The sequence below is a fragment of the Argentina silus genome, assembly GCF_951799395.1.
Source record: "Argentina silus genome assembly, chromosome: 13".
Lineage (NCBI taxonomy): Eukaryota > Metazoa > Chordata > Actinopteri > Argentiniformes > Argentinidae > Argentina > Argentina silus.
Genome location: NC_139667.1, coordinates 16,673,981 through 16,689,264, shown reverse-complemented (window position 1 = coordinate 16,689,264; position 15,284 = coordinate 16,673,981). Strand labels below are relative to the sequence as shown.

Here is a 15,284-nt window from a genome sequence, read left to right as displayed (position 1 = left end):
CTACTGGACATAGTAGAGCCAGTAGACCAGGTTGAAGAAAGTGAAGGTGATGGGGAAGATGACACGGGACCACTTGTCTATGGCGTTGACGTCCGTCAGGTCGGGGATCTTCACTTTGAGCTGCGATGCCCTCCTCCTCAAACGACCCTTCTTGTGGCCAATTGGGCGGTCGATAGCCGGTCGACCGTACAGGTCCCGGCTGGTCATGGGCTTGCGGTACTGTATGCTGGCGCTGTCATAGGAGAACATAGTTGCCCGGGGATCATTCAGAGCCCCCATCATATCTGCCCCTCCCATCTCATTACGGATCTCCAGGTTAGTCAGAAGAATGTTGCCGTGGGCGTCTACCTGAGGAATGAGGAGTAGAGAAAGTCATGTCAAATTATGTTACAAAAAAAAGCAATCTGGGCTTTAAATGTGGCACAGAGTCTGACACGTTTTAATGTTTAATGTATGAAATACATGCCATACAAACTCAGTTTCATCATGAAGACAGGGTTTCAAAAATCCAAAGACTAGTACTAGATACAGACTAGTCTGCAGATTGAATGATTTACAACTGGTCAATGAGACCTTAAAGAGTAACTCCAGTGACAAATCGAGCCCCTTATCCATTCATAAAATGCTTGAATACTAAAAGATGGGAGTGGCGTGTGGAGCAGTCAAATGGACTTGTGATTTTTCTACAGTTTTAGCCCATTCCTGCACTTTTCAGTATGGATTTTTTCACAAGGATTGATGCATTTCACCATGTACAACCTGGTCAACGTTTTTCAACTAAAAAAGTAGATTTATGTTTTTCAACGCAAAAAAAGGAAAAAAAACCCCACTGAAGTCATACAAGTGTTGATTCCAAAATGGACTGTCATAGCATGACAATTTTGGACCAATTTGCAAGTCATAGAAGAAACATGCATATATTTATAATGCAAATTATGTATTTAGAAATTGTATTTGGTGCACAAGGGCCTTGAAGGTACAGTCCTTAAAGGCATGCTCCAGAGGGAGCGTCACTGCGTTCTGTGATTCAATTTATCCAAACTCTAGAATATTAGGTGTGAGGGGTTGTCTAGGATGGTGTGACAATTCACTGTAAATGAATATGATTGAGCTGGGGCATTCAGGCATTCCACACCTGTACTTTGTTGCTCTCCAATCTCTTGTTCTCATTGTTGGTCTTAGCCGCCTTCTCTGCTACCTTCTTCTGCAAGTGAGGGCCCCGTCCAAAGAAAATATAGTTGACAAATGCGTATTCCAGCAGGGCGAGGAAGACGAAGACAAAGCAGCCCATCAGGTAAATGTCTATGGCCTTGACGTACGGGATCTTGGGTAGAGTCTCCCTCAAGTGGGTGTTGATGGTGGTCATCGTCAGTACAGTGGTTATACCTGAGGGAAGGTGAGGGAAGGGCTTACAGTAGATCAAAGGTTCACTGAGAAATGTCATCAATGAAATGGGGTTCCTGCTTAAACATCAACATTACCAGAGTTAAAATCTACCAAGGTTGTCATCATTGGCTTCCATTATACTCTTCATGACTTTGTACACCTCCCCTTGCCTAAATAATTCAACCCAGTCCAGGGGTAAACCATTACACTCTAATGCATTGCATTTGATCTTGTTTCACTATATTAAATCTAGGTGCACATACAAGAAAACCTGGTGGATCAAGGAAAGATTCTAATATATTGGTATGCTACCCACATCGATCTGCCCATTCTTAGAGAAAAAAGGTTCTACCTAGACATTGAGAACATCTTAGCAGTGTGTTCTGGATAATTAAAGTTGCATAGCCAATATGCCAAGGTTTAATTCAGATGTAATTGGATGCACCTGTGCAGCAATGCTGAAGGTTTAATCTCTCTTGCAACGTACCAGTTTCAAATGTTGGTGGGTGGATATGTTCTTCTATTGTTGTTCCACACGTTAGACCAAGGTTTACCAGCATGCCTATATAGTCTACTGGAGTGCTACATTGTTTATTCTCTGAAATCGTAATGCTTGAAACCCTAACCCTAACCCTCATACACATAATCTCCATTGTGAGAAATGGAGTTATAATATATATTATATAAGGTTTTTGATAAACAGAGTAGGCTACAGCTCAAACTCTTCATCTGGGAAAACATAAAACAGCTGTTATGAACAAAATATTTCATTTCCCAGACCTACTCCTATATTCCTTCAACAAATCATTGCTTGTTTAATGGGTTTAGAAATGTTTATTAAGCCAACTCATCATAGGCTGACATAAGCCCAAAATGCATACTGTACCTTTTGAATTAATTGATAGATAACCTTTCCTGTCCTTGGTTGAATGAACTGTGTTATACCAAGTTAAGACATCTGAAATAACCAGGCTTATGTTGTAGGCTACATCTTTATTATTGTTTCCAACTTGCATTAAAGTAAACATTTATTGATCAGCAATGATAAGTCTATTGTGCGCACACAGGCAGCTACTGTATACGGCTTGGCATGAAACAATAAGTTTGGGTACAAAACAAACGGGGCACATTACAAGATCCTTCCACAGGCCTGGCAGAACATCACTAGAGAAGATACCCAGCATCTGGTGGGGTCAATAGGTCACAGACTTCAGGCAGTTATTGCATGCAAAGTATTCCAAATTCCAAACATGAGTGCTTAATTTGGACATTTGATAAATCTGTTGCATTACTTTTGGGTACCCTGAAATAGGGGGACTATGCATAAAAAGTGGTGTAATTTTTGAATGGTGATACCAATATATACACAAATACCATCAAATAAAAGCTAAGAATCTCTGCTTTAACCGCAGAGGTAGTTGTTTGATTTCAAATCTTTTGGAGAGTTGGGCTGAAAGAAGAAAAAATGCTTCACTGTCCCATTACTTACGCAAGGCACTGTATGTCATCATCATACTGGTGCAACTTCCTGCTGACAGACATCAACAATAACAGAGCTCAAATCTCTTAAGTCTGCCCAATATGCACCCTGCCTCACAGCACAAACATATTGGGAAGAGCCAGATTTCAATAAAAAGCTATTTCCTTAGTTGTATGTGTGATGATGTCATATTGATGAGTCTACCTTTAATTGTACTAGAATCACAAGATCTAAGATAAAGTATAAATTGGGTAAATTTTCCTACATTCATTTCATTAAAATACCCTCTACCTAATAAGATTTTATTCTTTGTCATACATTTTTGCCTACTATCTCTAGTTACTCGCATTCAAAATGATGTCAATGTGTGTAGGTCACCTATGTACAGTACAGTGTGTGACAAACAGACACACCAATAAATCAGATTCTAAAACATCTGTATCATGTTCAGTCTTGGCATTAAAGGCATAATCTCATATGTGTCTCTTAGCAAAACAGCGGCCTTACTCTTGTTTCGTTATACAGCTGAGGGATAGGGCTGAGGAAAAGGATTTATTGAGCTGTATAGCCGTGTACTGTCTCTCAGAATCCTCGTATTTGAAATGTTCTGTTTGCTCCATAGAAAATGGTCTATAGACGTAAGTTTGAGTGGCCTTGCTTTTGTGCGTTTCAGCTCTCACCTCAAACTCAGGTTATATCACTGATGCACACCAATGACTCAGTAGCTTAGTCCTGTATTTGTAAGGGTACAAACCGCCCCAGGGTGAGGACATGTACGCATGTAAGGACACAAGGACACACCCTGCTGAGGGGTGTGTGTGAGTGTGTGAGTGTGTGAGTGTGTGTGTGTGTGTCCATTTCAGGATTTATCTCTGCTTTTTGTGTGTAAGGCTACACACTTTCATGGTTAGTAGGTGGGGGAGGATGCAAATAAAGAAACACCTTGGAGGCTGTGTTGGTGGGGGCACACTGGCTCCAGAGAAACAGATAGACTCTGCCTCAGGGGCTGAGTGTAAGGATTCACTCTAGGGATGGGCATGAACGGACGTTAACTCGATCTTTAACCAGAGATAAAACAAAATGTTTAATACAGTCAATTCTAAACATGCGTGGTATTATTTTTGGAATGTAGATAAGATAGGAGGCTCTATGTATTTGTGAGACTAAACTCAGTCAATGGTGAAATGTTCAGGTTATTTACGGAAAAAATTAGTTTTATTATGTTATGCCACTCCTCTGCTATCAGCCTGCACACACAGATCACACATCTTTGCTGCTCCTGCCTTATGACAGTCAGCCTCTGATTAGTTAGACTCAGTAACCAGTGTCTGTTTTGATTCAGTTTGGCAGCTTCACTAGCTTCTATAAGCAAATTAGTTCTTTGATACATTGATAGACTAATAACTCCCATATTCAGCTGATGGTTGGCTGATTGATGGAAAATCATTTTTCCTCTCAGGTCCTCTCGTTTTGGGTCCGGATGGTCAATGTATAGTTCGTTCAAATATAATCTACAAATTGAATCATCGTTTTACCTCATTCAGCTACGGAATCCCTAGTTTATCAGTGCCAGCTTTTGAAGCAGCAGTACTGTTTAACTGTCAAGTGCCTGTGGCATTGGGCTGTGTGGAATCCACGTGCATACGAGCCACACTGCGGGCACGTGACAGGGGATCAATCGGCAGTCAGGCGTACACGCCGCAAAAGCTCGTGGCCACTCGTGGTACCGTTGTAGTTCTGCACAAAAAGACAATTCCCAATGTAATTCCAATGGCAGAGTCGGTATTGTTCCTGGCCAAATCAGGTCGATTCCAGCGTGACTTTGATGTTCTACAATTACTTATACAAATAATATATAGAAATATACAAATTCATACCTTGGCCGGTATATTTGCCCTATGTCCATTGCATTTTTATGGGATAAACTAACATAGCCTATTGATCTATGGCATTCTACTTATAATGCCCAGGCAATTGAGCGTGTAATTTTCACCTTGATGTTGATGAGCTGTGCTAGCATTAGCCTATTGCCAACGCGAGTAGTTGTTGTCTTGTATCTCAGATTGTAGGCATAGGCATATTTACTGTGCATCAGCCTACACAACGTTACACTGAAGTTAGCAGCATCGCTTCTCTCGAATGACTCGTGACTTTACTAGTCTCCAGGTGTGTGTTATATTCTACGACAGTTATATTTCTGCATCCATTTAGTGGAAATACTCATTTAGTTATGTACGCCATGTCTTCAAATAAATCCATGGCATTTGCATACCTGTGACACAATTACAGTGAAATCTGTGCTAATCAAGGGTTGATAGAACTGAGGGACGCTGCCATGAGCAATGAGATGATCATGAGATGAGATCAACAATCTTGTCAGTTGTGTCTGGAAGATATTAAGAAGGCTTATTTGGCTATTTAAAATTGTGTGATATTTGGACCATGTTTTCTGTGGGATGGTAATTTACTTCAGATGATGATATCAAGTGGATAATAACTGTAAACATCATGGCTGAAGGTAAGGCTTTCTATAAGTATACTGCAATGTTTACTGTTCTCTCACGATCGTTATGCTTTGGATCAAACAGTTAATTCATTTCACAAATCATTACTATATGAGTGAACTTCAAATGCAGTACTGAGTTTCTCAAATTACCTAACTCCTATACTTTTCTGAGTAGGCTACGTCGAGAATAACATGAGATTTAGTAGGCTAGATGGGATTGACAATAAATTAGTTGAGGATGAAATAACATTAAATATCGTGTCCATATTGAAACTAATAGCTTGCTATATTTTGAACACCTCTGCAGATTAGGAGCTTCTCATACGTAATACAAAAAATGGATTTGCACAGAATCTGGATAAATTACACTACGTGTATCCTTATTTTACAGTCGTTGATTTTTACAGTCGTGACCCTACCATTCCAAAATTCAATCTGCCTCTGACCCAATGAAACTGTTCTCCACAATTTCCTCCCTCCTCAACCTACCTCCTACCTGTCTGCGGATGACTGTCACCTACTTTGAAAAGAAGGTTGATGACATATTGCAGCTCTTTCTCTCTACCTCTCGCCAACACTGTTACTACTCCTCGCAAGCCCACTGCGCTACACTCGGTTTCTGGTGTATCAGCTCTTTCCCCCCTCTCCCCTGATGATATTCTAAAACTGGTCACATCCAAGCGGGCAACCACCTGCCCCCTCAATCCTATCCCCTCCCCCTTTCTCCAATCCATCTCCAAAGATCCATCTCTTCCATTCCTTACCACCATAGTCAAGTCATAGAGTCACGCCTCTTCTCAAGAAACTAACTCTTGACCCGTCTGCTGTCCATAACTACAGACCGGTATCTCTTCTCTCCTTCTTATCTAAAACCCTTGAACATGCTGGCTCTAACCAATTGTCTCACTATCTCCTTCAGAACAACCTCCTTGACCCTCACCAATCCAGCTTTAAGGCTGGGCACCCTACTGTGACTGCTCTCCTTGCTGTCACGGAGGCCCTCCACTCTGCTCGAGCTTCCTCCCTCTCCTCTATTCTCATTCTTCTGGACCTGTCTGCTGCATTCGACACAGTAAACCACCCAATCCTTCTCTCCACCCTCTCAGAACTGGGCATCTCTGGCTCTGCACTCTCCTGGTTTGCATCCTACCTGGCCATTCGCTCTCACCAGGTGACATGGAGAGGTTCGCTGTCCTCTCCATGAGCCCTCACCACTGGGGTCCCCCAGGGCTCTGTCGTAGGGCCCTTACTGTTCTCCCTCTATACCAAATCTCTTGGCTCGGTAATTTCCTCACATGGTTTCTCCTACCACTGCTACGCAGATGACACTCAACTCTTTCTCTCTTCCCCCCCCTCTGAGTCACAGGTGGCAACACGTGTCTTTGCGTGTCTTGCAGACATTTCCGCTTGGATGTCAGCCCATCACCTCAAGCTCAACCTTAACTGAGTTGCTTTTCTTCCTGGGGAAAGCCTGCCCTCTCCAAGACTTCTACTGTGACCTCCTCTCAGACAGCCAAGAACCTTGGGGTGGTCCTTGACAACCACTTATCCTGTGCGGCGAACATCACAGCGACAGCACGCTCCTGTAAATTCTTCCTCTACATCATCAGAAGGATACGTCCATTCCTCACCAGAGAAGCAGCACAACTCTTGGTCCAGACACTTGTGATCTCTCGCCTTGACTACTGCAAGGCACTCTTGGCTGGGCTCCCCGTCTCCGCCATCAGACCTCTGCAGCTCGTCCAGAATGCTGCCGCCTGTCTGGTGTTCAATCTCCCAAAATTCTCCCAAACCCCTGCCCAATCACTCCACTCTTCCACTTCAGCTACTCGGTCACGGCTTTTCACTGTCCTAGCGCCCCGCTGGTGGAACGAGCTTCCCACTGCTGTCAGGACTACAGAGTCACTACCTATCTACCGCTGTAGATAGAAGACCCATCTCTACAGGCTACATCTTAACTGTCCCTCCTAAAGACTCCTAAAAAAATTCTTCCTTCTTCTAGCATTGTGATTGCCAACCGCCCCTTGTCCTAGCATAGATTACTTTTTCTTATGATGACTGATGGATAGATGATTCACTTACTTAGACAAATGTATTTGTTGTCAGTCGCTTTGGATAAAGGTGTCTGCTAAATGGCAAAAATGTGAATGTAATAATCAATAATCAAGATTTAGGCTACCCATTAAGGTTACTGCAGTTTATCTATATGTGCTTTAGCCTTGGTTAAAGAAAAGCAACTTCTATGGCGGGTATTGTTTTATCAGCTGAATGATGTTCTGTGTCTGTATTGCCCTCTTGCCAGCATTGCTTGCTGGCCGAGGGCTGAGGCACATTCCCCTGTGCTTCTCGTTTGGTAACTCAGTGTGCGTGCTCGATCAACAGAGGCCTACACGTTCCTGTGTGCTTCTTGTCTTGGTAACCCTGTGCGCATGCTAGATCGGCAGAGGCCTGCACGGGGCTGCCCAGGGGTCACCTTTTGCTCATGCGTTCTTCTCGAGTTGTTCTAGACGAGAGCGAATACTGAGCACAGTTCAGACGGACCAAAATGGCGACGAGGAAATACAGATTTGGTTTCTGCTAATCAGCGCTACGTTTAGAACTGTAGACTGAAATTATCAAATTATCCTGTAGCTTTAAAGCTGCAGTCAAGTTATTTTTTTTACATGTTTATACAAGTACAAAAAAAATCATGAGGGTACTCGAACAGTCAAAATATTTAAAATGCTCATCCCTAGTAAGCATACACTCTGTTCAAGGGGCTGTGTGTATAAGTACACTCTGTTTAGGGGGTTGTGTGTGTAAGTATACACTGCCCTTAGGGCTGTGAGTGTAAGTACACTCTGTCTATGGGGGTTGTGTGTGCAAGTATACGTTCATATTCTGCCTAACAGACTGTGTAGGCTCGGGGCTATGTGTGTAAGAGCATAACACTGAAAGGGTTGTGTACAGACCTGTGTGTAGGACCAAGTTGTGGTCAATTCTAATTGGAATTCCATTTATTTATAGAAATCACAATGAACGACAATGGGCCATATTTAATTCACACATTTAATTTGAATTCCCTTTTTACATTGGGTACATTTAAATTCAAATGAACCCAAACCCTGCAGTATCGACTACTGGTATACAGTATATTCCTGGGTAACCAATACCGCCGTACCTTTTACTAAGGCTCCATTTTCCTTTGACTAAGGCAAACAAAAAAAGGGTAACATTCCAAATAGATGGGATGTGGCAATCATTCAAACAGAGTTTGAAATTATCCAGGTTGCAATGAATCAATTGAATTGTTCCATATATTTGGAATGTTACCATTTGCATTAGATTTTTTAATTTGATTTTGTCACTGGGACTGCTATTAAGTTGAGGGAAAATGGAGCCCTCTATTGAAGAGCCCCAAACCCATAAACCCCCCTCCGCCCCACACCAAAAGATATATACTGACCTAGGGCAACTCTGGCCGCAGAGGCATCATAGTTGATCCAGAAGGAGACCCAGGACAGGATGGTGATCAGGGTGGAGGGCATGTAGGTCTGTAGGATGAAGTAGCCGATGTTCCTCTTCAGCTTAAAGCTCAGAGATAGCCTAGGGTAGGAGCCTGGGAGAGACAAGCCAACATCAGGGCCAATTCCATTTCAGTTACTATAATTAATAAATAAGTTTCATTGAAAGTATTGCCATTTATCTGTTAATATATTCATATTTTATTAATATATAATATTGTATCTTATCTCAGATGCTACCCTCCACACTCTAGTACTACCTTTATCTGAGTTTTAAACTACCAATTATAATAAAGCACTATGCTACATTTCAAGACCAAATATCACAAAAAAATGATCTATAATATTACCTGTGGCGAACACTGCTTTTTTAGACAGGGTTTGGTAGTCTATTATGGAGAATTGGGGAAGTTCAATGTTCTCCACACCAGTAACGGAACTTCCGCCTTGCCAGTAGAACTCAATGTCATCAGTGGTGTAACCGTCTAAGCAAAGGAAAGAATGTTGTGTCGACTGAAGTGGACATAAAATTGTTAAAACATTTTTTTACCAAATCTAAAAGAAAATTATGCAAATGGTATGCTGTACAAGGGTACAGACATTTTTTTTGTTAATTCGCTTGCTTTTGAGAAACTTACCCCACCAGCGATACCCCTCAGGCTACAATAGAAGTACTAGGAGCAATTAAGCAACTGAACAAAGGCTTCAAAAACACCTAAATACATTGTTTGTGACCCTCCAAAGGCTCCCAGTATAGTGATGCAGGTATTTAGATGTTGCACATGTGAAATTGTGGCATTGCTGTATTATATTTTGCTGGACTTCTCGATTATTGCATTTCTTTCTTACTTTGTGAAGTATGACTTGAGTCAACAAAATGGAATATGGTGGGGTAAGTTTCTCAAAACCAAGCTAATTCACAGAAAATGGACAAACAGAAAGCTATGTTATTGGTGATGCATCCAAAAAAAGAAAAGGAAACATGTTATGTAATTTAAGATCAACAGTAAGCTATGTCATTGAAAGTGTACTTGTCTGAAGCAGTGGGTCAACTCAACGTGTCAGTCATTTTCTAAGACTTCTCTTTGACCGGTCTTAGATTGAACAGAAATGAATGAAACAGTCAGTTATTGGCCTTTCAGTAATTAGACAAACTTAATTGCACTGGGTTGGCTTTTTCTCCCCTCAGACCTCTCCGTTTATCTAAAGGGAACCGCAGGATTTCAGGGAATTAGCTTCTTCTCATAACTGGATGCAGTCCATCAGTAGGTTTTTGTCTTTATTTGTTCCTTTCATTTCAGTAATATGTGAGAGGGTCTTGGGTTATCAAATCACCAAAAGACTATGAGAAAATGATGTGTGAAGAAATGTGTGCACAAATAGAGCATATGCTTGGAGCATAATACAGAAAAATTGCTTCATGAATAAAGGTATTACTATCTACTGGATTTCAAGGGGAATGCATTGAATACTGCATGACTTGGTGTGTTCCAATGTGTTAAATCAATGATCTTAAAGATCAAATTATATAGTTAAGTAAGTAAATCGGTAAGATTATGAACAGTAGTCACTCCACAATCACAGTCATGCCACCACTATAGGTGGTGCTACTGTACACTATTACCTAAAAGCACCTTAACCCTAACCCCACAAAGAAGTGCGAAGGCAGCACTTTTGACAAGAAATACAAGTTACACAATGTGCCATTACACTGTTAAAGGAAAGTGTTTTGAAACACTACCAATTTGGATGAATGTTTTTAACTAGCTGCCACTGTTGGGGGGTCTTGTAATTCAACTTGTTCAACTGTGTGCTGATGCCTCACCCAGGTGGGTGCTATTACATTGGCAGTGGATGAGGTCCAATGTGACATACAATGTGATGTGCTTTGACCACTGGAAAAGTGCTATTTTGCAATCCATTTTCACTTGTCATAAATCAGTAAGGTCAGTTGTTGAAAGCTGACACCAGCTTTCCTGACTGCTTATGTTATGTCATTTTCATGACAGCTGATAACGTCATAAGGCTCTTTTAAAGAGAGCTGAGGAAAAATGTGGTTACATTTGTTTTAATAAATCAACACTGGCTGATAGTGATAGCTATACCCTTGCCGTATCCCAAACCCAAAAGCACACGGCCCACGTCTATGTGGACTGTGTCGGGTGATTTAACTATGCATGCAGGTAACATCTATTATTCAACTGAAGCACTCCGGCAAAGTTTGATTGAACAAGAAATGCCAGTTTGCATTAGTTGGCATAAAGTGCTGACGTTTTTGTTCTTAATTTACAGTATGTCCTTAATGTGGGAGGCATTTTGCAATAACTTTTAGGAAAGTGTGCCTGCAACTGATTTGTACACCTGTGTAATTGAATAATGTGTGGCTTATCTTAGATCCTTGTTTTTATCTCATAAATTATGATGCTGGGCATCATCTCACCCTTATACATAAGAGGCTGGCATTGGCTGGTTTCAAAGCTGCCAAAAAACCTATTCTACAGAGATGGGTCTTTCCAGACATTATATCCCCAGAATGTAGTACAGCTAAGATTAATAAGGCTTTGTTTGTTTTGTTTTAATTTTTCTTTTACTTTTCCCTTTTAGTTTTTTATTGTTTAATTGGATTATTGCATTCATGTATATTTGTAGCATTAGTACATTTTCAATTACTCAGTTGGTATAATGAAAAATTTAAAAATCAACAACAACAAAAATATCTGATGATAGCATTGTGCCCAATGACGGTATATTGAGCTCCATTTTAGCTTTTATGATGTGTTAAGAGAGAAGTCTCCACAATGACGTTAGAGATTAGTCTACACAGTGAAATCATTGACTTGCACATGCACACACGCGGTCACTCACAGCTCTCAATCTCCAGGGTGCAGTTCTGCTCGTCCAGCGGGTATCTGCGCAGGTCCATCATGCAGGCTGCAGTAGTGGTGATCCTGAGAGACAGAGAGAGAGAGAGAGAGAGAGACGGTGGGGAGGGGAGGGGAGGGGGGGGAGCAGGCATGCAGGCAGGCAGGCAGGCAAAGGGGTTGGTGGATGAAAATATGTGGATGAAAGATAGAAAAAGTGGGTGAGGGAGGTAGAGAAAGAAAGTGAGAGAGAGAAGACACTGGTGTCATTTACTGGTATGTCGTGCAGAACTGTGAAATCCATCTTGCTGCAATCCCCCATAATATATGTCCTTATATGTGCTGAATGTAATTTCTTGCACTGGCATAGGCAGGAATATGTAAATTAGTAAACTACATTAACAAGGATATCATGACCTATTCCTTATTATTCTTTTTTAAGTTTTGGGTGGGAGAAGGGCTCAATTTCATAAATATGAACACTCCCAGGTGCTCATAGAACTTGTTCTTTTGACTTAATAGGAGAAACTGCACACTCAGTACCTACTCAGCCCTCAATCACACAAATCCCTCCATGGTTTCACTGGAACTGAACTCTCTGTTTTTCTCTCATAATTGCCTTCATAATGCTTAAGTCATGGCTGTGCCCCCCCCCCCCCCCACCCACCCACCCACACACACACCACCGCCAACCCCTCTTTGAAATGCTTAATTACCACTATGATTAATTAAGAATTAACAAAAAAATCCAGGCAATCGGGGGACTCTAAAATCCGTGACTTCTTCGCTTTGAGGTCTCATTTGAAGGAGCCCACTTCAATTTGACGATTTCAGATTGAATTTGCGTTGGAGTGCTTTCATTCTTTTAGTATTGATTAAAGCCCCCAAATTTTCCCAAACAGACGGCCATGCTGATGTATTCACAGCGCTCATTTGGTCCCTGACAGATAAAGGTCAAGGTTATGGCCACATGCAGCCGTGTATTACAGGATGGTTGTCGAGGAGGATGACTGGCCCTTAGGAGCGAAAGGGTCTGAGTGACATCCATTATAGTGTTTACTGTCTACAAAGAGTAAGAATATTATTGATTTTTAACGTAACTGTGTTTTTTTGTTGATGAACAGTGAACATTAAGGTGCCATCAGGAGTTTCCATTTTCAATGATATCATCCCTGTTTAAAATTGGAAAGAAAAATAACACGTACACACACACACACACACACACACACACACAAACACACTGACGAGAAGTGTGTGAGTCATAGACCGCAATGAATTCACCTAACCAAAACAGAGCCCTCCAGCTGTTTGAGACATTTCCAGGGATCCTCCACAGTTTTTCCCATTATTCTACAGCTTTCCTGGCCACAAAATGCCATGCATCACCAAGCTCCTAAAACTCATTCGAGCTGTCACCCATTTAACTGGAAAGCATACTGTAGTGGTATTTATACGATGCTTAATTCCAAAACGACCCCTTAGCCTAGCCTCTACCCCATAGACATGTGTGGACGTATGTGGATCTGAAAGCATTGGATAGGTGTTACCAACATGGTGAATATGCCAACCCCACAGTTAATAATAATAATAATAATAATACTTCATTACATTTATGAAGCGATTTTCATGATAAAAGAATAATCTCAAAGTGCATAAAATAAAAGATTAAAAAATAATCATAATATCATAATAATCATAATGTCATAATATATATATATCATAAAAGCAGCAATCAAAGTCTAGGAGGAAGGGTTGGCCAGCCGATAAAGGCCTGCGTCTTAAAGCCTGCTTTAAAAGACCCAACAGTCTTAACAGCCCTCAGACTGTCAGGAATACAATTGGACAATATAGAGCTATGGACCATATTCTGTGTTTCCAATCATTTCAAATCTGCATAAAGTCCCTAGGGGTTAGAGTTCTGCGCAGGTCCATTTTTCACAATCAACACCCAACCTGACCCGCAAGAATTCTGCCACAACCCGAACCCTGACCCGCCATCAGGAGAGTGTTCTGCTGCAACCCGGAGAGTGTTTAGGAGAACCGCAGATAACCGACCCGATGCAGGACTCTTCTAGGGGGCTGGGGGATTTGGAATTCAGCATGAGAACAAAATGAAATCCTATGGTGATCTCCATTAGTCCATGTCTCCATCCACTCCAAGGGCCTTGTCTTGTTAAAGGCTAAAGACCCATTGCCCACGCTCTTCACCGAGTGATGGTGAGTGTCCAGTGAGACCAATATCCGTCAATTTTAGCAGCAACGATGTAGAGAAATAAAAAGTCCCCCCCTGGCCATGAATATTCATTATTTTCTTACACTGCTGAATATCTTGTGGCTGTCAACCCATGTCTTAGACACACCAAATGCATTAGGGAGCCCCGGATGAATTATAAACCAGGTGCGGAGAACATGGACGGGGTAAAAATAGGGCATCAGACCTGTAACATGTCAGTATCGGGTGTGTACTCTACATCCACTCCCCATATATATGAATCCCCATGGAACAACCCTACCAATTAAAAATGCTGATCAATGCAGATCAAATTAGCATCAGAAAAAGAGCTTTGCAGCCGTGGCAGTAATGACTTACGTTATGGGAGTGACCAGATAGGAGTGATTGGTGTTACAGGGGTGACTAGATAAATGCTCTCAGGATTTGGCTAAAGCAGAGAGAGTGAGCAATGATATGGGAGTGAGCTTCTATCTATTGGAATAACTGATTTTAGACAAGAGAAATGTTATGGATATGACTCTTGTTGGATATGGTCTGTCTAATAAAGAGAAGTACTTTGGAGCTTGTTACAGTGTGCAGGTACATTTCAATCTAGCACCTGGTTTCTCTCAGTGTGTGCATACCATTCCTTAAGAACAATTAATACCATTATACCAGTAATTGTCACTCCACTTTGCCAAATTTAGATCAGACATTTATTGGCATGGTTATAAGGGTCAAACGTGAATACTTGGAACAGTGGTAATAATTATAATAGGAGTGCTTAAACAAAGCTGATCCATGTCATTTAACATGTCTTATTTTCTGTTTATCATGTATGTTCAAGTAATGTCTTAAATATTTTTCTTTTCATTTGATTTTTTTTTTGAGGCCCCAGAAAAAAACACTTGTTTGTGTTGTTTTTTTCTTCTCACCTTTTCACCTTGTTTCACTCTCTTATTTTTAAAGTGCCAATCAAATCAAAATCAAAATAAAATTGTGTGCACTATAGGTAAGATTGAGAGTATTAAGATTAGAATCACTAATAAAAACACTAATAATAACATTAAATTATATTTATTATGTCAGCAGGCCAGCTGGCTTTTTAATGTGACATGCTTGCAGTCTCAACTGAGGCGACGTGAAATGACAGTCTGATACTGTTTAAGCTACGTCCAAAACGGCAATATAATCCTTTCATCTGCAAGGGCCCAGTAGCAGAGTCAAAACAATCCCCCTCTATCATCTCTTTTTTTTTTTATGCGGCAAGCCAGAATTGGTCAATCTGCATTGAGCATAACTAATGCTGTTAGGTGGTGTGTGCAGTGACCATTGA

At 41.2% G+C, this 15,284-nt stretch overlaps 1 protein-coding gene across 1 annotated transcript in view; it reads right to left on the bottom strand.

Moving 5' to 3' along the window:
* Positions 1 to 15,284, bottom strand: part of gabrb1 (gamma-aminobutyric acid type A receptor subunit beta1) — a gene marked incomplete at both ends in the record, with an annotated part of 45,973 nt that continues 30,689 nt past the window's right edge. The window contains 5 exons of the mRNA XM_083682872.1: positions 1 to 348; positions 1,136 to 1,386; positions 8,818 to 8,970; positions 9,226 to 9,360; positions 11,741 to 11,823. Coding sequence (XP_083538998.1) covers positions 1 to 348; positions 1,136 to 1,386; positions 8,818 to 8,970; positions 9,226 to 9,360; positions 11,741 to 11,823 — 970 coding nt within the window. The remainder of the gene's footprint in view (positions 349 to 1,135; positions 1,387 to 8,817; positions 8,971 to 9,225; positions 9,361 to 11,740; positions 11,824 to 15,284) is intronic.